Here is a 27,091-nt window from a genome sequence, read left to right as displayed (position 1 = left end):
ATGGCCACTCTCCCCCACAACTTCACCCCCCGTCGGAGCACGCGCATTGCCAAGGCTGACCGGGGTCTTGATTCGGAATCCAAGGCCAAGCGTGTACTCCTCCTTTGCTTGGGTCTCACCAAGGACGACGAGCCACTCTCTGACGAGGTCATGGTCAAGTACAACAAGCTATTCGAGCATCCCCTAGCTGTGGATGTGGTTCGCGTGTTCGCCGAATTCTATGGATGGCAGGTGCCCCAGTCCGTCCTCGATGGCATCCTTTCGCCTCACCCCCTGCCATGCCCTTCTGCGGCATGAGTGCGACGCCCATTGTCGCCTTCCAGCCCCCCCCCCCCCCCATCTTTTCTTATGGAAGACAACCTTAGAGTTATTTTCTGGAACGTGCGCGGGCTCAATAATGCGGCCAAGCGCGCGGCTGTCCGGCCTGTTATTGCCTCGGCCTCCCCCTGTATTGTTTGTCTCCAGGAATCTAAACTCGCTTTGGTCTCGTCGGTGCTTGTTTGCGAGACCCTCGGCCCTGCCTTTGACAAATTCTTCTGGTTGCCCGCGGAGGGCACGCGCGGCGGCATCATCTTAGCGTGGAATAGTGATCGGGTCGCCCTGTCGAACCCGTCCATTGGAGATCACCACGTCTCTGCCGTAGTTACCGCCACCGCTGGTGGCGCCCACTGATGGATCACTGGCGTTTATGGCCCCCAAGGGGATGATGCTAAGCTGGCTTTCCTTACCGAGCTTCAACAGCTCCGATCTACTATGGCCGGGCCTTGGCTTTTGGATGGTGATTTTAACATGATTGCCTCGGCCAGTGACAAAAGCAATGACCGCACTAATAGGCGCACGATGAACAGATTCCGACGTTTTATCTCGGATCATGGTCTCCACGACATCTACCTCCATGGACGGCGCTACACTTGGTCCAATGAGCAGGACAACCCGACCCTGGTCCATAATGACCGTGTGCTATGTACCCCGTCATGGGATCTCGACCACGCTCACTGCCTCCTGTGTTGTCTGGCGTGCATGGGTACACAGATCTAGTCATGCCATGTCTTCATCAACATAAATGTACGTACGTGTAGGTGAACTCCTACCTACTCAGTGCACTCCGATATGTCATGTCAATGCCTCATCCGATTTGGTTGGTGCAGAATTTTTTGTCGTTAATCATCTTCATTGTCAGTTTATTGAATATCTGGGCCGTTTCAATATTAACACGCAGATCCGCTTTGCAAAAACTAATGTCTATATATTAAACGCATATTATTGCAAAATAATGTTTATGCACATAAAAATGGTCATGTTTTTTTTAAATTGCAGAATATATTTTTTGGTTTTATAAATATTCTCCAATTTTGTAAAATGTTCATGAATTTTTAGAAATGTGGATGCATTAAAAATTTCATGTGGAAGGAAGAATAAACCATGAAAAAATATGAAAACGTAAAAAACCTAAGGAAAACCGGTACACAAACAGAAAAAGAAAAACTGGTATGGGCCCATTTCGACCAAGGCGGTTTCGCTCGTTGCTGGGCCCTAGTCATTGGCCCATATCTTCACTTGGTCTGGATTGGTTAGCCACCCCGGGTCATGGCCCCGTCACTTCTCTCGACCCAAGTTGAGTCTGAACATCTAAGGCCCTGCGAAATGTGAATAAGCAATGTTAGGAATGTTCCATACCTATGCGAAAGATTGGGCATTGAGCCGCCGTCGGTATGTGTCTCCCTGCTAATGTTTCAATTAAAGCATGGTAATACGGACGAGACTTGCCTGCTCTTCCGGCGTACGCCCATCCATGCTCCCGCATACATGGCATGATTTGATTGGAACAAAATAAGGCTTGACCTCACTCCCTTAAAATTAGAGGGGAGATGATTAGATTAAAAAAAAAGAGAAAAAAAACAGCCGTAGGATGAAGTGGGAGCTTGGATGGAAGCATGAGAAGGGAGCAGGCAAGCCGGATCTTGATAACACACCCCTGAGAATCTTACATATAAGGGGATGTTTGGATTGTCGTTTCGCACAGCAGTTACACTTGTAAACAATACACGCCTCCGGCCGTCGTTTCATTTGCAGGCGGAAATGGCTACTAGCACTGTAAATTGCACCTGTAGATAAAATACCAGTGTATTTAAATACACCGATTCCAAGCGCGGCATAAAGTGTTTAACCTTACCAGGCATCCGCAACCCCCAACATGTTTCCATACATCATAAGTTGTCAGCATAAAGCGGCAAATAGGAGGGGTGCTCCAGTTATACGCTTATAACGACAAGTTGTCAGCATAACGCACAAGGATCGCAGCAATGGGCTGGCCAACTAGTGTGTGCTTGTGTGCTATTGGGAAAAAACAACATTGTTCGTTCTGAGTAAAAAAAGGGTAAATCCTTGCTCTGGAAAAAGGCTAATGTTTTAAATTTTAAAAATATCGCAAGAGAATGTTTATAAAAATTGTCATATTTTTTGTAAAAAAACAGAGAGTTTATTTTTTGGATTTTACAAATAGTTACCAATATTTATGAATTTTAGAAACGTGCATGCATCAAAAAAATTTCATGTATAGATAATATATAATTGTAAGGAGGAAGAATAAACCAGAAAAACAAAAAAGGCGAACTAAGCCTAGCTCAGATGGTTAGTTTATTTGTGGTGGAACCAGCACATCAGGGTTCAAGTCCGACACTTGACGTTGGTGCTCGTATTTTCCTAGTTTTATTTCAGAGTTTTTGGTGATGTTCGTTCATTGGGAGTGACGTTCCCGTTGAATAAGGAGACTCATGTGTTGACTTTGTCAATTTCAAGATGATGTGCTGACTCAATCTCACGAATGTGCTCGTAGGGATAATGTGTGCGTTTATAGGGATGCATGCATGAGCGTATGCGTCTATCATGTGTTTAAAAGAAAAGCAAAGATGTTACATTACACAAATGGAAAAAGAAAAACTGGTAAAACAGATTATTATTTTTAGCAAACCGGTAAAAGAGCTACACTCGCGCGCCATTCAAGAAGTGCACTACTTGGGCGGCCCATCAAGCAAGACAGCAAGGCATGTAGCCTGGTCCGTGAAAGACTGAAAGTCCGCGAAAAATGTCAATGACGGCCGAGCATCAGGTAGGCCTTTATCCTGATTGTTGGCGTTCTATGGGGATTCGAGCTTTCCCGGTATTCTAGCGCGTTATCCCCTCGTATCGCTGCACTGCAGCGTGTATTGATGCAGAAAGGAGGCTGCTTTAGCTAGGGAATCTAGCACTTGGACCAGCCCTGACAATGTTCCATTGTATTGTATACACTTGCATGTGCTGCCAGCAACCTCTCTCTCTCTCTCTCTGTCAAGCGCACTGGCCCTTCAAAAAAAACAGTTGAAGGAATCCTGTCAGGTGCTACACTTCACCATTAGTTTTGACGCCCACGTGGATGAACTCTATACACTAGCACCTAATTTTGTTACTTGGGATCCAACCATCATTAGCACCCAATTTTGTTACTTGGGATCCAACCATCATGCTCAGACAGTGTAACATCCAACAATCAACATATTTTGTGAATGTTAATGAACAAGTGGTGACATTTTATTCCTCAGCACCACCACGGACAAATTCCAGGATAGGTAATTTGTGCCAAGATTATGTTAAAGCACTATGGTCTCTTTAATCAACACCCTTTTTACATCAGACATGCCTAGTGCTCACTTACGAAACCACATGGCATCTCACTCACGCAAGCATATTGCCACTGCCGCTCATCCTTGCTAATTCCTCCTCCTCCCAAAGCTGCTCAAGAACACAAAGAACAGATTGCATCTTCATGTACGGATGCGGTTAACCAGCCAGATGGGTTAATCACTGAGTCATCTCTCTTGTCGACGTATGTTGTAGGGATTAAGCTCCATCTCCTTTTGGAGTTCCTATTAGCAATCTGAGAATAATCACATAAACACATTTGCGTGAGAAACAACCCCAGTGTTTCCAGAGAATGAAGAAAAACGCATTGACAATCTGACTAGGATATGCCATAACTATACTGCAGAAGCAAAAACTAAAACACATTTGTTATAGCATCATGCTAGATATAACACATCAATCAAAAGGTAATCAGCTAATTGTCCAAATCCAAACCAATGAAGGCACACCTGCCGACAGTTCTGCTAATTATAGCTAATTTAATTTACAAGGACTTGGCAATGGGGAAATTTATTTCTTCAGCCAGCTTAGTTATCCACCGAAATAAACATATTAATCACGGGAAACTAGCTAAACTTTTCTTTTTGTTTAATTGCACAGAAAGGCACTAACACCCTTCATGAGGTGTTCTTCAGAAAAATGTCAACAGAGTTACATGAATCAAAATAGTACAACATTCTTTCCCACTCAGATCTTTGCAATCAGTGGTACGAATTCAAACTTTACCCTACTCAAATGAAGTAATTATTAGCCTTAGATTGGCACATCAAGAACAAACCATCAAAACCATTACTAAGTTCCAGCAGGATGAAGCATCGATTATCAAAGTTAAATGGATTCCTCAAGACATCACAAAATCTCACTGGTTTATGAACATTTTTCTGTAACTGGAGTGAAGATCAAAAGGGGACACCTCAACAAAAATCAAAGACCAGCAAAAGTACTCATTGATGATCACAACTGACATTGATTTTCTCAAGAAAATTGGACATCACAGAAATAAAGAAAAAAATCATGGCCATGAAAAGCTAACCACATACTAGTGTATCCAGAGCCATACAAGATCGGAGTATTAAAGAAACAAGAATCGAAATCACAGCACCATGCTTAAAAATCCAAGAAACGAAATCACAGCACCCACGCTTAAAAAAACACTAAGAATCGCAAGGTTAGAGCTCGAGCCATAGATGACGTTGTCCCCGCTGACGAATCCGGCACCTTCCCCCTCCGCCCCACCTGCATCTTCATGCTACCGGCGCCCCCCTCCAGATCTGGCCGCACACATACCTGTGCCGGATCTGTCCCGCTCCTTCCCCGCCGGCGTTCCCTTCGTTGGAGCCTTGGAGGTGAGGGTGGGTACCTGGGTGGGGGCGATAGGAACGAGGACGACAGAGAGCGAGGGTGACGATGGCAATAATGGATGAGAGAGTAGCGCAGCATGTGCCGAACATGTATGCGTAGGTGTATCCCAGACCGCGCTCGACGTCGGCGCCGAGCTCGGCGTGCCCACCTACTTCTTCTTCACCACCTGCATCGGCAGCGTCGCGTTCGGGCTCTACCACCCGGTCATCGACGAGCGGACCACCCTCGGCTTCGGGGACATGGGCGGCGACCCCGTGCACGCCCCGGGACTGCCGCCCATACCGGCGGATCACCTCGCCGGGGCCATCCAAGATCGCGAGAGCTTGAGCAACAGGCACTTCGTGGACTTGGGCCTAAGGATGTGCGACTCCATGGGCGTCCTCGTCAACGGCTGCCGGTCCCTAGAGCCGGCCGCCGCCGACGCCATCGTGGCAGGCCTCTGCAATCCGCAGTGCCGGCCGACGCCGCCGCTGTACTGCGTGGGGCCGCTGATGAAGCACGGCGAGGAGACCGGGGCGTCAAAGCGCCACGAGTGCCTCGCGTGGCTCGACGGCCAGCCCGACGCCAGCGTGGTGTTCCTCTGCTTCGGCAGCATGGGCCGCTTCAGCGCGGAGCAGGTCAAGGAGATAGCGGCGGGCCTGGAAACAAGCGGGCAGCGGTTCCTGTGGGTCGTGCGGCGCCCGCCCCCGCCCGGCGCCGAGCGCCGGCCGCCGGCCGACGGAGACGACGACGGCGACATCGACGAGCTGTTCCCGGAAGGCTTCCTGCAGCGGACCAAGGACAGGGGGCTGGTGGTCATGTCGTGTGTAAGACAATAAGTTTTGGGGGAACCAGCACAACCCTCTAGGGGTGGCTTATCTCATTATATATAATGGATGTGTTATAATACGTACATAAGTACAGAAGCTATACATAGTCTAACACCCTCCCTCAATCTTAGCCACTTTCTAAAGAACTGAGAAGGGTAAGATTGCGCCTACAAGCCTCAAACTGTGGCAGAGGTAAAGGCTTAGTGAAGATGTCTGCAAGTTGATCCTTAGATGAGATAAACTTGATCTGGAGTTGCTTCTGTGAAACACGTTCCCGTACAAAGTGATAGTCAACTTCAATGTGTTTCGTTCGGGCATGAAATACTGGATTTGCAGAAAGGTATGTAGCACCGATGTTATCACACCAAAGAATATGAGGCTGTGGTTGAGACAAACCCAACTCCTGAAGCAAAGACTGCACCCAAATAATCTCTGCAGTAGCATTAGCCACAGCCTTGTACTCAGCTTCAGTACTGCTACGTGACACAGTAGCCTGTTTCCGAGCACTCCAGGCGATCAAATTAGGGCCAAAGAATACTGCATAACCCCCCGTGGATCGCCTGTCATCTGGGCTACCAGCCCAATCTGCATCAGAGAAGGCCGAAAGGACCCGAGAGGAAGTCGGCCGAATATGCATACCAAATGTTAGGGTGAACTGAACATAACGAAGAATGCGTTTAACAGCAGCCCAATGAGTATCTCTGGGAGCCTGAAGATACTGACAAACCCTGTTAACAGCATAAAAGATATCTGGTCTCGTGATCGTCAAGTACTGAAGTCCACCAACAATGCTCCTGTACTCTGTGGCATCCGCAGGAGACAAAAGCTCACCATCAACAGCTGTTATCTTGTCGGTAGACGACATGGGTGTGGTGGTCGGTTTGCACTTCAGCATGCCCGCTCTTTGTAACAACTCCAAGGAGTACTTCTTCTGCGTAAGGACAAGACCAGTAGCACGAGAAGTGACCTCAACTCCAAGAAAGTAGTGAAGCTTCCCAAGATCTTTGACCGCAAAATCAGCACCAAGAGAGCAGACAAGAGCATCAGCAGCATACTGAGAAGAGCTGACAAGGATAATATCATCGACATATACCAAAAGATACATAGTGACTTCTGGCTTCTGTAGAAGAAATAATGAAGTGTCAGCAGTGGACGGCACAAACCCATGAGCACGAAGGGCAGAGGCAAGGCGGGCATGCCAGGCACGAGGAGCTTGCTTCAAACCATATAGTGCTTTGGAGAGACGACAAATATAGTCAGGACGATCAGGATCAGAGAAACCAGGCGGCTGTTTCATATAAACCTCTTCCTCAAAAAATCCATGTAGAAAAGCATTCTGCACATCAAGTTGATGAAGTGACCAACCACGAGAAACAGCAATGGAGAGAAGAAGCCGAATAGTGGTAGGCTTGACGACAGGACTGAAGGTGTCCTCATAGTCAAGACCATGGCGCTGCCGAAAACCGCGAGCAACAAGTCGCGCTTTGTAACGCTCAATAGATCCATCCGAATGCTTCTTCACTTTGAATACCCATTTTGAGTCAATAACATTTACCCGTGGTGATGGAGGAACGAGAGTCCATGTCTTGTTACGAAGGAGAGCATGAAACTCTTGCTCCATAGCCTCGCGCCAATGTGGAATGCGCAGGGCAGCCTGATATGAGCGAGGCTCAGAAGATGGATCCGCAACAGCAGCAGCCAAACAAGCAGCCAACCAAGCAACCGTACCATCCTTACGTTCCTTAGGTTTGAAAATGCCACTGCGACTGCGTGTATGTGGTCGGGACACAGGAACCACCGAGGTCGACGGAGCAGCCTGCAACGGGCTGGAGGACGGTGACGTTGACGAGTCAGCCGGTGACGAGGATCCAGACACAGTAGCCTCGGGCTCGGTCGGCGAAGAAGGCCGGCCCACCGGCGAAACCGGCAGAGCAGACGAAGCAGCTGGCGACGCCGGCGTCACAGACCGGGCCGATGGCGAGCCCGGCATAGTGGGCCATGGCGCGGCCGGTGTCGCGGGCCGATCCGCGGATGAAGGCGACTTGAGGACGGCGTCGCGGACCCGAGCTGCAGGCGAAGACGGCGTGATGGGCCGAGCCGCGGGCGAAGACGGCGTGACAGGCCGAGCCGCTAAAGACTCGGCGGCCGCTGGCGAAGAGGGCCGAGCCGCTGGAGACTCGGCGGTCGCTGGCGTAGCGGACCGAGCAGTGGAGATGCTCGGCGCGACGGGCTCTTCGGGTGACCATGCATGGGCACGCGAATCGATGCCATGCAACATAGGGCGATCGACGTGCCCATCAGAAGGCGGCGATGATGATGGTGAATCCTCCAACAGCTCCAAACGAACCCACGTCCGGTTCCTGCACCATGGTTAGGTAACAGCAAAGGAGAGTATGCAACATCATCAAATTGGTCAGAAGCAACAGAGGATGAATGCAGAGATGGTGGTTCGACAGTGGACACAGGAAGTTTGGCAAGGGAAAACATCTCATCAACACGACGTCCGAGATATATAGACACGATTAGGGGACATGAGATTTGTAACCTTTATGAAGAGAGCTATAGCCAAGAAAAACACACTTCTTAGAACGAAACTCAAGCTTGCGCTTATTATATGGACGAAGATGCGGCCAGCAAGCACACCCAAATACCTTGAAAAATGTATAATCAGGTTGTTCATTAAGGAGAACCTCAATGGGAGTCTTCATGTTTAAAACACGAGTGGGAGTACGGTTGATGAGAAAGCATGCAGTGGTGAAAGCATCACTCCAAAACCGAAACGGAACAGATGCATGGGCCAAAAGAGTAAGACCAGCTTCAACAACATGACGATGCTTACGTTCGACTGAACCATTCTGCTGATGTGTATGTGGACATGCTAAACGATGAGCTATCCCAAGCGACTGAAAGAAGGAGTTGAGGTTGCGATACTCGCCCCCCCCAGTCCGACTGGACATGAACAATTTTGAGCTTGAGAAGACGTTCAACATGTTTTTGAAACTGAACAAAAATATCAAACACACCAGATTTGCGTTTAATAAGGTAAAGCCAGGTAAAGCGACTATAAGCATCAACGAAACTAATATAGTAATTATGACCACTGACAGAAGTCTGAGCAGGACCCCATACATCTGAAAACACAAGTTCTAAAGGATGTTTCACCTCACGACTGGACTCCGAAAAAGGAAGTTGATGACTCTTCCCCTGCTGACAAGCATCACACACTGCTACATCTTTATTACTAGACAAACTAGGAAGCTCATGACGACGCAAAATATGACGGACAATAGGTGTGGCCGGGTGACCAAGACGAGCATGCCACTGTGACGGAGAGACCCGAACTCCACTGAAAACACGGGCGACGCCAGGATGCTCCAGACGGTAGAGGCCCTGGCACAACCGCCCACTAAGAAGAATGTCCCTCGTGCCCCGATCCTTAATAAAAAGATCAAAAGGGTGAAATTCACAAAGCACATTATTATCACGTGTGAGTTTAGGAACTGATAGAAGATTACGGGTCACAGATGGAACTCGAAGAACATTGCGAAGCTGAAGACTCCTATTGGCATGTCTAGTGAGAAGAGATGCTAGACCAATATGAGAGATGTGCATACCTGCTCCATTGGCGGTGTGGATCTTGTCGGAGCCATGATAGGGTTCACGAGTGTGAAGCTTCCCCATCTCGCTGGTCAGATGCTCTGTCGCCCCAGAGTCCATGTACCAGTGTGGATCGATGGAGTAGGACTGAGTGTGTCCCTGTTGCTTCTGCGGCGCGGGACGATCAGCCATGGCGACCTGACGGGCATTGTTGCATGTATCTTTGCCGTCATTGCCAAGACCAAGGAAGCTTCGCTGGAAGCGCTTATGACACTTGGAGGCCCAATCCCCATCGCGGCCACAAAGCTGGCACACACGTGGACCGCCAGCCCCCGGTAAGGTCGCAGTAGGTGGGGGGCCGAGGCGGGCGACGGTGGCAGCCCCAAGGGAGACCGGGGTGATGAAGAAGAGCGGCCACCCTTGGTGGCGGCGTTGGCCGAGAGGGAGCCAGTGCCCCTGGAGCAGCGTGTCTCGACCCGTTGCTCAGTGAGAAGGAGCCGAGAGAAAACTGTTGGGGAACGTAGCAGAAATTCAAAATTTTCCTACGTGTCACCAAGATCTATCTATGGAGAGACTAGCAACGAGGGGAAGGAGAGTGCATCTACATACCCTTGTAGATCTCTAAGCGGAAGCGTTCAAGTGAACGGGGTTGATGGAGTCGTACTCGTCGTGATTCAAATCACCGATGATCTAGTGCCGAACGGACAGCACCTCCGCGTTCAACACACGTACAGCTCGACGATGTCTCCCACGCCTTGATCCAGCAAGGAGAGAGGGAGAGGTTAAGGAAGACTCCATCCAGCAGCAGCACAACGGCGTGGTGGTGATGGAGGAGCGTGGCAATCCTGCAGGGCTTCGCCAAGCACCTACGGGAGAGGAGGAGGTGTCACGGGAGGGAGGGAGGCGCCAAGGGCTCTGGTATGGATGCCCTCCCTCCCCTCCACTATATATAGGGGCAGGGGAGAGGGGGGAGGCGCAGCCTTGCCCCCTCCTCCAAGGAAGGGGTGCGGCTAAGAGGGGGGGAGGAGTCCATCCTCCCCAAGGCACCTCGGAGGTGCCTTCCCCCTTGAGGACTCTTCCCTTCTAGGGTTCCCTAGGCGCATGGGCCTCTTGGGGCTGGTGCCCTTGGCCCATGTAGGCCAAGGCGCACCCCCTACAGCCCATGTGGCCCCCGGGGCAGGTGGCCCCACCCGGTGGGCCCCCGGGACCCTTCCGGTGGTCCCGGTACAATACCGATGACCCCGAAACTTGTCCCGATGGCCGAAACAGGACTTCCTATATATAAATCTTTACCTCCGGACCATTCCGGAACTCCTCGTGACGTCCGGGATCTCATCCGGGACTCCGAACAACATTCGGTAACCACATACAAGCTTCCTTTATAACCCTAGCGTCATCGAACCTTAAGTGTGTAGACCCTACGGGTTCGGGAGACATGCAGACATGACCGAGACGTTCTCCGGTCAATAACCAACAGCGGGATCTGGATACCCATGTTGGCTCCCACATGTTCCACGATGATCTCATCGGATGAACCACGATGTCAAGGACTCAATCAATCCCGTATACAATTCCCTTTGTCTAGCGGTATGGTACTTGCCCGAGATTCGATCGTCGGTATACCGATACCTTGTTCAATCTCGTTACCGGCAAGTCTCTTTACTCGTTCCGTAACACATCATCCCGTGATCAACCCCTTGGTCACATTGTGCACATTATGATGATGTCCTACCGAGTGGGCCCAGAGATACCTCTCCGTTTACACGGAGTGACAAAATCCCAATCTCGATTCGTGCCAACCCAACAGACACTTTCAGAGATACCCGTAGTGTACCTTTATAGCCACCCAGTTACGTTGTGACGTTTGGCACACCCAAAGCACTCCTACGGTATCCGGGAGTTGCACAATCTCATGGTCTAAGGAAATGATACTTGACATTAGAAAAGCTTTAGCATACGAACTACATGATCTTGTGCTAGGCTTAGGATTGGGTCTTGTCCATCACATCATTCTCCTAATGATGTGATCCCGTTATCAACGACATCCAATGTCCATGGTCAGGAAACCGTAACCATCTATTGATTAACGAGCTAGTCAACTAGAGGCTTACTAGGGACATGGTGTTGTCTATGTATCCACACATGTATCTGAGTTTCCTATCAATACAATTCTAGCATGGATAATAAACGATTATCATGAACAAGGAAATATAATAATAATCAATTTATTATTGCCTCTAGGGCATATTTCCAACAGTCTCCCACTTGCACTAGAGTCAATAATCTAGTTCACATCGATATGTGATTAACACTCAAGGTCACATCCCCATGTGACTAACACCCAAAGAGTTTACTAGAGTCAATAATCTAGTTCACATTTACCATGTGATTAACACTCGATGAGTTCTGGGTTTGATCATGTTATGCTTGTGAGAGAGGTTATAGTCAACGGGTCTGAACCTTTCAGATCCGTGTGTGCTTTACAAATCTCTATGTCATCTCCTAGATGCAGCTACCACGTTCTATTTGGAGCTATTCCAAATAACTGTTCTACTTGGAGCTATTCTAAATTGTTGCTCCATTATACGTATCCGGTATCTCTACTCAGAGCTATCCGGATAGGTGTTAAGCTTGCATCGACGTAACCCTTTACGACGAACTCTTTTACCACCTCCATAATTGAGAAAATTCCTTAGTCCACTAGTTACTAAGGATAACTTTGACCGCTGTCCTGTGATCCATTCTTGGATCACTCTTGTACCCCTTGACTGACTCATGGTAAAGCACACTTCAGGTGCGGTACACAGCATAGCATACTGTAGAGCCTATGTCTTAAGCATAGGGGACGACCTTCGTTCCTTTCTCTCTATTCTGCCATGGTCGAGCTTTAAGTCTTAACTTCATACCTTACAACTCAGGCAAGAACTCCTTCTTTGACTGATCCATCTTGAACACCTTCAAGATCACGTCAAGGCATGTGCTCATTTGAAAGTACTATTAAGCGTTTTGATCTATCCTTATAGATCTTGATGCTCAATGTTCAAGTAGCTTAATCCAGGTTTTCCATTGAAAACACTTTCCAAATAACCCTATATGCTTTCCAGAAATTCTACGTCATTTCTGATCATTAATATGTCAACAACATATACTCATCAGAAATTCTATAGTGCTCCCACTCACTTCTTTGGAAATACAAGTTTCTCATAAACTTTGTATACACCCAAAATCTTTGATCATCATCAAAGCATACATTCCAACTCCGAGATGCTCACTCCAGTCCTCAGAAGGATTGCTGGAGCTTTGCATACTTATTAGCATATTTCAGGATAGACAAAACCTTCCGGTTGTATCACATACAACCTTTCCTCAAGAATCGTCGAGGAAACAATGTTTTGACATCCTATCTGCAAGATTTCATAAATAATGCAGTAATTGCTAATATAATTCCAACAGACTCTTAGCATCGCTACGAGTGAGAAAGTCTCATCGTAGTCAACTCCTTGAACTTGTCGAAAAACATCTTAACGACAAGTCGAGCTTTCTCAATGGTGACACTTACCATCATTGTCTGTCTTCCTTTCAAAATCCATCTACACTCAACAGCCTTACGACCATCGAGTTGTTCTGCCAAAGTCTACACTTTGTTTTCATACATGGATCCTATCTCGGATTTTATGGCTTCTAACCATTTGTCGGAATTTGGGCCCACCATCGCTTCTCCATAGCTCGTAGGTTCATTGTTGTCTAGCAACATGACTTCCAAGACAGGATTACGTACCACTCTGAAGTAGTACGTATCCTTGTCATCCCACGAGGTTTGGTAGTGACTTGATCCGAAGTTTCATGATCAATATCATAAGCTTCCACTTCAATTGGTGTAGGTGCCACAGGAACAACTTCCTGTGCCCTGCTACACACTAGTTGAAGAGATGGTTCAATAACCTCATCAAGTCTCCACCATCCTCCCACTCAATTCTTTCGAGAGAAACTTTTCCTCGAGAAAGGACCCGATTCTAGAAACAATCCTTATTGCTTTCGGATCTGAGACAGGAGGTATACCCAATTGTTTTGGGTGTCCTATGAAGATGCATTTATCCGCTTTGGGTTCGAGCTTATCAGCCTGAAACTTTTTCACATAAGCGTCGCAGCCCCAAACTTCTAAGAAATGACAGCTTAGGTTTCTCTAAACCATAGTTCATACGGTGTCATCTCATCGGAATTACGTGGTGCCCTATTTAAAGTGAATGCGGTTGTCTCTAATGCCTAACCCATAAACTATCGTGGTAATTCGATAAGAGACATCATGGTATGCATCATATCCAATAGGGTGCAGTTATGATGTTCGGACACACCATCACACTATGGTGTTCCAGGCTGTATTAGTTGTGAAACAATTTCCACAATGTCTTAATTCTGTGCCAAACTCGTAATTCAGATATTCATCTCTATGATCATATCATAGATATTTTATCCTCTTGTCACGACGATCTTTCAACTTCACCCTGAAATTACTTGAACCTTTCAATAATTCAGACTCATGATTCATCAAGTAAATGTACTCAACATCCACTCAAATTATCTGTGAAGTAAGAACATAACAATATCCACTACATGCCTCAGCACTCATTGGACTGTACACATCAAAATGTATTACTTCCAACAAGTTGCTATCTTGTTCCATCTTACTGAAAACGAGGCTTTTCAGTCATCTTGCCCATGTGGTATGATTTGCATGTCCCAAGTGATTCAAAATCAAGTGAGTCAAAACGGTCCATTTGCATGGAGTTTCTTCATGCATATACACCAATAGACATGGTTCGCATGTCTCAAACTTTTCAAAAACGAGTGAGCCCAAAGATCCATCAATATGGAGCTTCTTCATGCGTTTTATACCGATATGACTTACGTGGCAGTGCCACAAGTAGGTGGTACTATCATTACTATCTTTTGGCATGAACATGTGTATCACTACGATCGAGATTTAATAAACCATTCATTTTAGGTGTAAGACCATTGAAGGTATTATTCAAATAAACAGAGTAACCATTATTCTCCTTAAATGAATAACCGTATTGCGATAGACGTAATCCAATCATGTCTATGCTCAACGCAAACACCAAATAACAATTATTTAGGTTTAACACCAATCTCTTTGGTAGAGGGAGCGTGCGATGCTTGATCATATCAAGCTTGGAAAAACTTCCAACACATATCGCCAGCTCACCTTTAGCTAGTCTCCGTTTATTCCGTAGCCTTTTGTTTCGAGTTACTAACACTTAGCAACCGAACCGGTATCTAATACCCTGGTGCTACTAGGAGTACTAGTAAAGTACACATTAACACAATGTATATCCAATATACTTCTATCGACCTTGCCAGCCTTCTCATCTACCAAGTATCTAGGGTAATTCTGCTCTAGTGGTTGTTCCCCTTATTACAGAAGCACTTAGTCTCGGGTTTGGGTTTTACCTTGGGTTTCTTCACTAGAGCAGCAGCTGATTTGCCGTTTCATGAAGTATCCCTTCTTGCCCTTGCCCTTCTTGAAACTAGTGGTTTCACCAACCATCAACAATTGATGCTCCTTCTTGATTTCTACTTTCGCGGTGTCAAACATCGCGAGTATCTCAAGGATCATCATATATGTCCCTGATATATTATAGTTCATCACGAAGCTCTAGCAGCTTGGTGGTAATGACTTCGGAGAACCATCACTGTCTTATCTGGAAGATCAACTCCCACTCGATTCAAGCGATTGTTGTACTCAGACAATCTGAGCACAAGCACAACAATTGAGCTTTTCTCCTTAGTTTGCAGGTTAAGAAAGTCATCGGAGGTCTTATACCTCTTGACATGGGCACGAGCCTGAAATCCCAATTTCAGCCCTCAAAACATCTCATATGTTTCGCGATGTTTCAAAAATGTCTTTGGTGCCTCAATTATAAACCATTTAACTGAACTATCACGTAGTTATCAAAACGTGTATGTTCGATGTTCGAAACATCCACAAACGACGTTTGGGGTTCAGCACACTGAGAAGTGCATTAAGGACATAAGCTTTCTACTGTCCGCATAATTGCTACTATCAACTTTCAACTAAACTTTCTCGAGGAACATATCTAAACAGTAGAACTATAGCGTGAGCTACGACATAATTTGCAAAAACCTTTTGACTATGTTCAGGATAATTAAGTTCATCTTATGAACTCCCACTCAGATAGACATCCCTCTAGTCATCTAAGTGATTACATGATCCGAGTCAAACTAGGCCGCGTCCGATCATCATGTGAGATGGACTAGTCATCATCGGTGAACATCTTCATGTTGATCGTATCTTCTATACAACTCATGCTCGACCTTTCGGTCTCCGTGTTCCGAGGCCATGTCTGTACATGCTAGGCTCGTCAAGTTAACCCTAAGTGTTTCGCGTGTGTAAATCTGTCTTACACCCGTTGTATGTGAACGTTAGAATCTAACACCCGATCATCACGTGGTGCTTCGAAACACGAACTGTCGCAACGGTGCATAGTTAGGGGAGAACACTTCTTGAAATTGTTGTAAGGGATCATCTTATTTACTACCGTCGTTCTAAGCAAATAAGATGTATAAACATGATAAACATCACATGCAATCAAATAGTGACATGATATGGCCATCATCACTTTGCTCCTTTTGATCTCCATCTTCGGGGCTCCATGATCATCATCGTCACCGGCATGACACCATGATCTCCATCATCATGATCTCCATCATCGTGTCTTCATGAAGTTGCCTCGCCAACTATTACTTCTACTACTATGGCTAACGGTTAGCAATAAAGTAAAGTAATTACATGACGTTTAAGTTGACACGCAGGTCACAAATAAATAAAGACAACTCCTATGGCTCCTGCCGGTTGTCATACTCATCGACATGCAAGTCGTGATTCCTATTACAAGAACATGATCAATCTCATACATCACATATATCATTCATCACATCCTTTTGGCCATATCACATCACATAGCATACCCTGCAAAAACAAGTTAGACGTCCTCTAATTGTTGTTTGCATGTTTTACGTGGCTGCTATGGGTTTCTAGCAAGAACGTTTCTTACCTACGCATGAACCACAACGTGATATGCCAATTGCTATTTACCCTTCATAAGGACCCTTTTCATCGAATCCGATCCGACTAAAGTGGGAGAGACAGACACCCGCCAGCCACCTTATGCAACTAGTGCATGTTTGTCGGTGGAACCGGTCTCACGTAAGCGTACGTGTAAGGTTGGTCCGGGCCGCTTCATCCCACGATGCCGCCGAATCAAGATAAGACTAGTAACGGCAAGCATATTGAACAATATCGACGCCCACAACTACTTTGTGTTCTACTCGTGCAAAGAATCTACGCAATAGACCTAGCTCATGATGCCACTGTTGGGGAACGTAGCAGAAATTCAAAATTTTCCTACGTGTCACCAAGATCTATCTATGGAGAGACTAGCAACGAGGGGAAGGAGAGTGCATCTACATACCCTTGTAGATCGCTAAGCGGAAGCGTTCAAGTGAACGGGGTTGATGGAGTCGTACTCGTCGTGATTCAAATCACCGATGATCTAGTGCCGAACGGACGGCACCTCCGCGTTCAACACACGTACAGCTCGACGATGTCTCCCACGCCTTGATCCAGCAAGGAGAGAGGGAGAGGTTGAGGAAGACTCCATCCAGCAGCAGCACAACGGCGTGGTGGTGATGGAGGAGCGTGGCAATCCTGCAGGGCTTCGCCAAGCACCTACGGGAGAGGAGGAGGTGTCACGGGAGGGAGGGAGGCGCCAAGGGCTCAGGTATGGATGCCCTCCCTCCCCTCCACTATATATAGGGGCAGGGGAGAGGGGGGAGGCGCAGCCTTGCCCCTCCTCCAAGGAAGGGGTGCGGCTAAGAGGGGGGGAGGAGTCCATCCTCCCCAAGGCACCTCGGAGGTGCCTTCCCCCTTGAGGACTCTTCCCTCTAGGGTTCCCTAGGCGCATGGGCCTCTTGGGGCTGGTGCCCTTGGCCCATGTAGGCCAAGGCGCACCCCCTACAGCCCATGTGGCCCCCGGGGCAGGTGGCCCCACCCGGTGGGCCCCCGGGACCCTTCCGGTGGTCCCGGTACAATACCGATGACCCCGAAACTTGTCCCGATGGCCGAAACAGGACTTCCTATATATAAATCTTTACCTCCGGACCATTCCGGAACTCCTCGTGACGTCCGGGATCTCATCCGGGACTCCGAACAACATTCGGTAACCACATACAAGCTTCCTTTATAACCCTAGCGTCATCGAACCTTAAGTGTGTAGACCCTACGGGTTCGGGAGACATGCAGACATGACCGAGACGTTCTCCGGTCAATAACCAACAGCGGGATCTGGATACCCATGTTGGCTCCCACATGTTCCACGATGATCTCATCGGATGAACCACGATGTCAAGGACTCAATCAATCCCGTATACAATTCCCTTTGTCTAGCGGTATGGTACTTGCCCGAGATTCGATCGTCGGTATACCGATACCTTGTTCAATCTCGTTACCGGCAAGTCTCTTTACTCGTTCCGTAACACATCATCCCGTGATCAACCCCTTGGTCACATTGTGCACATTATGATGATGTCCTACCGAGTGGGCCCAGAGATACCTCTCCGTTTACACGGAGTGACAAAATCCCAATCTCGATTCGTGCCAACCCAACAGACACTTTCAGAGATACCCGTAGTGTACCTTTATAGCCACCCAGTTACGTTGTGACGTTTGGCACACCCAAAGCACTCCTACGGTATCCGGGAGTTGCACAATCTCATGGTCTAAGGAAATGATACTTGACATTAGAAAAGCTTTAGCATACGAACTACATGATCTTGTGCTAGGCTTAGGATTGGGTCTTGTCCATCACATCATTCTCCTAATGATGTGATCCCGTTATCAACGACATCCAATGTCCATGGTCAGGAAACCGTAACCATCTATTGATTAACGAGCTAGTCAACTAGAGGCTTACTAGGGACATGGTGTTGTCTATGTATCCACACATGTATCTGAGTTTCCTATCAATACAATTCTAGCATGGATAATAAACGATTATCATGAACAAGGAAATATAATAATAATCAATTTATTATTGCCTCTAGGGCATATTTCCAACAGTCTCCCACTTGCACTAGAGTCAATAATCTAGTTCACATCGATATGTGATTAACACTCAAGGTCACATCCCCATGTGACTAACACCCAAAGAGTTTACTAGAGTCAATAATCTAGTTCACATTTACCATGTGATTAACACTCGATGAGTTCTGGGTTTGATCATGTTATGCTTGTGAGAGAGGTTATAGTCAACGGGTCTGAACCTTTCAGATCCATGTGTGCTTTACAAATCTCTATGTCATCTCCTAGATGCAGCTACCACGTTCTATTTGGAGCTATTCCAAATAACTGTTCTACTTGGAGCTATTCTAAATTGTTGCTCCATTATACGTATCCGGTATCTCTACTCAGAGCTATCCGGATAGGTGTTAAGCTTGCATCGACGTAACCCTTTATGATGAACTCTTTTACCACCTCCATAATTGAGAAAATTCCTTAGTCCACTAGTTACTAAGGATAACTTTGACCGCTGTCCTGTGATCCATTCTTGGATCACTCTTGTACCCCTTGACTGACTCATGGTAAAGCACACTTCAGGTGCGGTACACAGCATAGCATACTGTAGAGCCTATGTCTTAAGCATAGGGGACGACCTTCGTTCCTTTCTCTCTATTCTGCCATGGTCGAGCTTTAAGTCTTAACTTCATACCTTACAACTTAGGCAAGAACTCCTTCTTTGACTGATCCATCTTGAACACCTTCAAGATCACGTCAAGGCATGTGCTCATTTGAAAGTACTATTAAGCGTTTTGATCTATCCTTATAGATCTTGATGCTCAATGTTCAAGCAGCTTAATCCAGGTTTTCCATTGAAAACACTTTCCAAATAACCCTATATGCTTTCCAGAAATTCTACGTCATTTCTGATCATTAATATGTCAACAACATATACTCATCAGAAATTCTATAGTGCTCCCACTCACTTCTTTGGAAATACAAGTTTCTCATAAACTTTGTATACACCCAAAATCTTTGATCATCATCAAAGCATACATTCCAACTCCGAGATGCTCACTCCAGTCCTCAGAAGGATTGCTGGAGCTTTGCATACTTATTAGCATATTTCAGGATAGACAAAACCTTCCGGTTGTATCACATACAACCTTTCCTCAAGAATCATCGACGAAACAATGTTTTGACATCCTATCTGCAAGATTTCATAAATAATGCAGTAATTGCTAATATAATTCCAACAGACTCTTAGCATCGCTACGAGTGAGAAAGTCTCATCGTAGTCAACTCCTTGAACTTGTCGAAAAACATCTTAACGACAAGTCGAGCTTTCTCAATGGTGACACTTACCATCATTGTCTGTCTTCCTTTCAAAATCCATCTACACTCAACAGCCTTACGACCATCGAGTTGTTCTGCCAAAGTCTACACTTTGTTTTCATACATGGATCCTATCTCAGATTTTATGGCTTCTAACCATTTGTCGGAATTTGGGCCCACCATCGCTTCTCCATAGCTCGTAGGTTCATTGTTGTCTAGCAACATGACTTCCAAGACAGGATCACGTACCACTCTGAAGTAGTATGCATCCTTGTCATCCCACGAGGTTTGGTAGTGACTTGATCCGAAGTTTCATGATCAATATCATAAGCTTCCACTTCAATTGGTGTAGGTGCCACAGGAACAACTTCCTGTGCCCTGCCACACACTAGTTGAAGAGACGGTTCAATAACCTCATCAAGTTTCCACCATCCTCCTACTCAATTCTTTCGAGAGAAACTTTTCCTTGAGAAAGGACCCGATTCTAGAAACAATCCTTTATTGCTTTCGGATCTGAGATAGAAGGCATACCCAATTGTTTTTGGGTTGTCCTATGAAGATGTATTTATCCGCTTTGGGTTCGAGCTTATCAGCCTGAAACTTTTTCACATAAGCGTCGCAGCCCCAAACTTCTACGAAATGACAGCTTAGGTTTCTCTAAACCATAGTTCATACGGTGTCATCTCATCGGAATTACGTGGTGCCCTATTTAAAGTGAATGCGGTTGTCTTTAACGCCTAACCCATAAACTATCGTGGTAATTCGATAAGAGACATCATGGTATGCATCATATCCAATAGGGTGCAGTTATGATGTTCGGACACACCATCACACTATGGTGTTCCGGGCTGTATTAGTTGTGAAACAATTTCCACAATGTCTTAATTCTGTGCCAAACTCGTAATTCAGATATTCATCTCTATGATCATCTCATAGATATTTTATCCTCTTGTCACGACGATCTTTCAACTTCACCCTGAAATTACTTGAACCTTTCAATAATTCAGACTCATGATTCATCAAGTAAATGTACTCAACATCCACTCAAATTATCTGTGAAGTAAGAACATAACAATATCCACTACATGCCTCAGCACTCATTGGACTATACACATCAAAATGTATTACTTCCAACAAGTTGCTATCTTGTTCCATCTTACTGAAAACGAGGCTTTTCAGTCATCTTGCCCATGTGGTATGATTTGCATGTCCCAAGTGATTCAAAATCAAGTGAGTCAAAACGGTCCATTTGCATGGAGTTTCTTCATGCATATACACCAATAGACATGGTTCGCATGTCTCAAACTTTTCAAAAACGAGTGAGCCCAAAGATCCATCAATATGGAGCTTCTTCATGCGTTTTATACCGATATGACTTACGTGGCAGTGCCACAAGTAGGTGGTACTATCATTACTATCTTTTGGCATGAACATGTGTATCACTACGATCGAGATTTAATAAACCATTCATTTTAGGTGTAAGACCATTGAAGGTATTATTCAAATAAACAGAGTAACCATTATTCTCCTTAAATGAATAACCGTATTGCGATAGACGTAATCCAATCATGTCTATGCTCAACGCAAACACCAAATAACAATTATTTAGGTTTAACACCAATCTCTTTGGTAGAGGGAGCGTGCGATGCTTGATCATATCAAGCTTGGAAAAACTTCCAACACATATCGTCAGCTCACCTTTAGCTAGTCTCCGTTTATTCCGTAGCCTTTTGTTTCGAGTTACTAACACTTAGCAACCGAACCGGTATCTAATACCCTGGTGCTACTAGGAGTACTAGTAAAGTACACATTAACACAATGTATATCCAATATACTTCTATCGACCTTGCCAGCCTTCTCATCTACCAAGTATCTAGGGTAATTCTGCTCTAGTGGTTGTTCCCCTTATTACAGAAGCACTTAGTCTCGGGTTTGGGTTTTACCTTGGGTTTCTTCACTAGAGCAGCAGCTGATTTGCCGTTTCATGAAGTATCCCTTCTTGCCCTTGCCCTTCTTGAAACTAGTGGTTTCACCAACCATCAACAATTGATGCTCCTTCTTGATTTCTACTTTCGCGGTGTCAAACATCGCGAGTATCTCAAGGATCATCATATATGTCCCTGATATATTATAGTTCATCACGAAGCTCTAGCAGCTTGGTGGTAATGACTTCGGAGAACCATCACTGTCTTATCTGGAAGATCAACTCCCACTCGATTCAAGCGATTGTTGTACTCAGACAATCTGAGCACAAGCACAACAATTGAGCTTTTCTCCTTAGTTTGCAGGTTAAGAAAGTCATCGGAGGTCTTATACCTCTTGACATGGGCACGAGCCTGAAATCCCAATTTCAGCCCTCAAAACATCTCATATGTTTCGCGATGTTTCAAAAACGTCTTTGGTGCCTCAATTATAAACCATTTAACTGAACTATCACGTAGTTATCAAAACGTGTATGTTCGATGTTCGAAACATCCACAAACGACGTTTGGGGTTCAGCACACTGAGAAGTGCATTAAGGACATAAGCTTTCTACTGTCCGCATAATTGCTACTATCAACTTTCAACTAAACTTTCTCGAGGAACATATCTAAACAGTAGAACTATAGCGTGAGCTACGACATAATTTGCAAAAACCTTTTGACTATGTTCAGGATAATTAAGTTCATCTTATGAACTCCCACTCAGATAGACATCCCTCTAGTCATCTAAGTGATTACATGATCCGAGTCAAACTAGGCCGTGTCCGATCATCACGTGAGACGGACTAGTCATCATCGGTGAACATCTTCATGTTGATCGTATCTTCTATACGACTCATGCTCGACCTTTCGGTCTCCGTGTTCCGAGGCCATGTCTGTACATGCTAGGCTCGTCAAGTTAACCCTAAGTGTTTCGCGTGTGTAAATCTGTCTTACACCCGTTGTATGTGAACGTTAGAATCTAACACCCGATCATCACGTGGTGCTTCGAAACACGAACTGTCGCAACGGTGCACAGTTAGGGGAGAACACTTCTTGAAATTGTTGTAAGGGATCATCTTATTTACTACCATCGTTCTAAGCAAATAAGATGTATAAACATGATAAACATCACATGCAATCAAATAGTGACATGATATGGCCATCATCACTTTGCTCCTTTTGATCTCCATCTTCGGGGCTCCATGATCATCATCGTCACCGGCATGACACCATGATCTCCATCATCGTGTCTTCATGAAGTTGCCTCGCCAACTATTACTTCTACTACTATGGCTAACGGTTAGCAATAAAGTAAAGTAATTACATGACGTTTAAGTTGACACGCAGGTCACAAATAAATAAAGACAACTCCTATGGCTCCTGCCGGTTGTCATACTCATCGACATGCAAGTCGTGATTCCTATTACAAGAACATGATCAATCTCATACATCACATATATCATTCATCACATCCTTTTGGGCCATATCACATATCATAGCATACCCTGCAAAAACAAGTTAGACGTCCTCTAATTGTTGTTTGCATGTTTTACGTGGCTGCTATGGGTTTCTAGCAAGAACGTTTCTTACCTACGCATGAACCACAACGTGATATGCCAATTGCTATTTACCCTTCATAAGGACCCTTTTCATCGAATCCAATCCGACTAAAGTGGGAGAGACAGACACCCGCCAGCCACCTTATGCAACTAGTGCATGTTTGTCGGTGGAACCGGTCTCACGTAAGCGTACGTGTAAGGTTGGTCCGGGCCGCTTCATCCCACGATGCCGCCGAATCAAGATAAGACTAGTAACGGCAAGCATATTGAACAATATCGACGCCCACAACTACTTTGTGTTCTACTCGTGCAAAGAATCTACGCAATAGACCTAGCTCTGATACCACTGTTGGGGAACGTAGCAGAAATTCAAAATTTTCCTACGTGTCACCAAGATCTATCTATGGAGAGACTAGCAACGAGGGGAAGGAGAGTGCATCTACATACCCTTGTAGATCGCTAAGCGGAAGCGTTCAAGTGAACGGGGTTGATGGAGTCGTACTCGTCGTGATTCAAATCACCGATGATCTAGTGCCGAACGGACAGCACCTCCGCGTTCAACACACGTACAGCTCGACGATGTCTCCCACGCCTTGATCCAGCAAGGAGAGAGGGAGAGGTTAAGGAAGACTCCATCCAGCAGCAGCACAACGGCGTGGTGGTGATGGAGGAGCGTGGCAATCCTGCAGGGCTTCGCCAAGCACCTACAGGAGAGGAGGAGGTGTCATGGGAGGGAGGGAGGCGCCAAGGGCTCAGGTATGGATGCCCTCCCTCCCCTCCACTATATATAGGGGCAGGGGAGAGGGGGGAGGCGCAGCCTTGCCCCCTCCTCCAAGGAAGGGGTGCGGCTAAGAGGGGGGGAGGAGTCCATCCTCCCCAAGGCACCTCGGAGGTGCCTTCCCCCTTGAGGACTCTTCCCTCTAGGGTTCCCTAGGCGCATGGGCCTCTTGGGGCTGGTGCCCTTGGCCCATGTAGGCCAAGGCGCACCCCCCTACAGCCCATGTGGCCCCCGGGGCAGGTGGCCCCACCCGGTGGGCCCCCGGGACCCTTCCGGTGGTCCTGGTACAATACCGATGACCCCGAAACTTGTCCCGATGGCCGAAACAGGACTTCCTATATATAAATCTTTACCTCCGGACCATTCCGGAACTCCTCGTGATGTCCGGGATCTCATCCGGGACTCCGAACAACATTCGGTAACCACATACAAGCTTCCTTTATAACCCTAGCGTCATCGAACCTTAAGTGTGTAGACCCTATGGGTTCAGGAGACATGCAGACATGACCGAGACGTTCTCCGGTCAATAACCAACAGCGGGATCTGGATACCCATGTTGGCTCCCACATGTTCCACGATGATCTCATCGGATGAACCACGATGTCAAGGACTCAATCAATCCCGTATACAATTCCCTTTGTCTAGCGGTATGGTACTTGCCCGAGATTCGATCGTCGGTATACCGATACCTTGTTCAATCTCGTTACCGGCAAGTCTCTTTACTCGTTCCGTAACACATCATCCCGTGATCAACCCCTTGGTCACATTGTGCACATTATGATGATGTCCTACCGAGTGGGCCCAGAGATACCTCTCCGTTTACACGGAGTGACAAAATCCCAATCTCGATTCGTGCCAACCCAACAGACACTTTCAGAGATACCCGTAGTGTACCTTTATAGCCACCCAGTTACGTTGTGATGTTTGGCACACCCAAAGCACTCCTACGGTATCCGGGAGTTGCACAATCTCATGGTCTAAGGAAATGATACTTGACATTAGAAAAACTTTAGCATACGAACTACATGATCTTGTGCTAGGCTTAGGATTGGGTCTTGTCCATCACATCATTCTCCTAATGATGTGATCCCGTTATCAACGACATCCAATGTCCATGGTCAGGAAACCGTAACCATCTATTGATTAACGAGCTAGTCAACTAGAGGCTTACTAGGGACATGGTGTTGTCTATGTATCCACACATGTATCTGAGTTTCCTATCAATACAATTCTAGCATGGATAATAAATGATTATCATGAACAAGGAAATATAATAATAATCAATTTATTATTGCCTCTAGGGCATATTTCCAACAAAAACCTCGTGTGCCAGGATGGGTGTCGAGTTGCCCCGCTCGTTGATGATCTCGACTAAGGCATCATACTCCTCATCAAGACCATTGACAATAAACAAGTTGAACTCGGAGTCGGTGAGGGGCTGTCCAATGGAGGCCAATGTGTCGGCGAGGCCCTTGACCTTGTTGTAGAACTCAGTGGCAGTGGAGTCAAGCTTCTGACACTCTCCAAGCTGACGACGGAGTGCAGAGACACGAGCCTGGGACTGCGCTGCAAAGGTTCTCTCAAGGATGGTCCAGGCCTCATGAGACGTCTTCGCGAAGACAACAAGTCCGGCAACTGCCGGCGAGAGCGACCCCTGGATGGAGGAGAGGTTCGCCTGGTCCTACCCCGTCCAGACGCGATGGGCCGGATTGTAGACCGGACCGTGCACGCTGTCTACCAGTGCGGGTGGGCAGGGAAGCGATCCGTCGACGTAGCCTAGCAGGTAGTGACTCCCCAAGAGCGGGAGAACCTGCGCACGCCAGAAGATGTAGTTGTCGGCGGAGAGCTTGATGGTGATGAGATGACCGAAGTGAAACGGCGGCGGCGAAGACGATCCCATCGAGGGGGCTGCCTGGGGTGCAAACACCATGGAGGCAGCCGGAGGCACCGAAGCCGATGCGGGAGGAGGCGGGACCGCAGCCAGGGCGGACGCTGCAAAGCTCGCGGCCGGGTCGGACGCCGCAAGGCCCGCGGCCGGGGTGGACGCCGCCAACCCCGCCAGCGGGGCGGTGTGATCCGCTTGCGGCAGGAGCGGCGGGACGACGCCCCCGGAGTCCGCAGCGGACGGCGGCGCCGCGGTGTGGACCACGTGGTCGCGCCCAAGCGAGGGCGCCGGCGGCGTGGAGTAGACGGAGCCGATGCTCCTGGTCCCGATCGGAGCCGGAACGGCGACGTCATCGAGCGGGAGGTTGAGCAGAGCCGCAAGAGAGGCCGGGAGGAACCCCGCAGCAGTGGAACCGGTGGCGGCGGCGCTCGACATGGCGGCGGTGAAGGCGGCGGCGGCTGCGGCGGCGGTGCGGGTATTAGGGTTTGGAAGCGGAAGCGATCGTAACCTAGCGTGATACCATGTAAGACAATAAGTTTTGGGGGAACCAGCACAACCCTCTAGGGGTGGCTTATCTCATTATATATAATGGATGTGTTACAATACGTACATAAGTATAGAAGCTATACATAGTCTAACATCCTGGGCGCCTCAGCGGCAGGTGCTGGCGCACGGAGCGGTCGGCGGCTTCGTAACGCACTGCGGCTGGAACTCGGTGCTGGAAGCTATCATGGCGGGCGTGCCGATGCTGGCGTGGCCGCTGTACGCGGAGCAGCGCATGAACAGAGTATTCCTCGTCGAGGAGATGCGGCTGGCCGTGCCCATGGAAGGGTATGACAAGAAGATGGTCGAGTCCGACGAGGTGGCGGCCAAGGTGCGGTGGCTGATCGAGTCCGACGGCGGGAGGGAGTTCCGGCAGCGGACGCGGGCGGCCATGCGGCTGGCGGAGGAGGCGGTGGGCGACAGCGGCGAGTCGAGGGCCGCGCTGGTGGATCTCGCGAGACAGTGGAAGAGCGCCGCCCATAGCTGA

At 47.3% G+C, this 27,091-nt stretch overlaps 1 protein-coding gene across 1 annotated transcript; it reads left to right on the top strand.

The window, feature by feature from the left end:
* Positions 1 to 27,091, top strand: LOC123101698 (UDP-glycosyltransferase 88F5-like). Its single transcript, XM_044523035.1, has 4 exons — positions 1 to 231; positions 466 to 639; positions 5,151 to 5,842; positions 26,695 to 27,091. The coding sequence occupies exons 1-4, from the start codon at positions 1 to 3 to the stop codon at positions 27,089 to 27,091; spliced, it is 1,494 nt and encodes a 497-aa protein (XP_044378970.1).

The sequence above is a fragment of the Triticum aestivum genome, chromosome 5A (assembly GCF_018294505.1).
Source record: "Triticum aestivum cultivar Chinese Spring chromosome 5A, IWGSC CS RefSeq v2.1, whole genome shotgun sequence".
In the NCBI taxonomy this organism is placed as follows: Eukaryota; Viridiplantae; Streptophyta; class Magnoliopsida; order Poales; family Poaceae; genus Triticum; species Triticum aestivum.
This window is presented reverse-complemented; position numbering and strand designations above follow the sequence as displayed.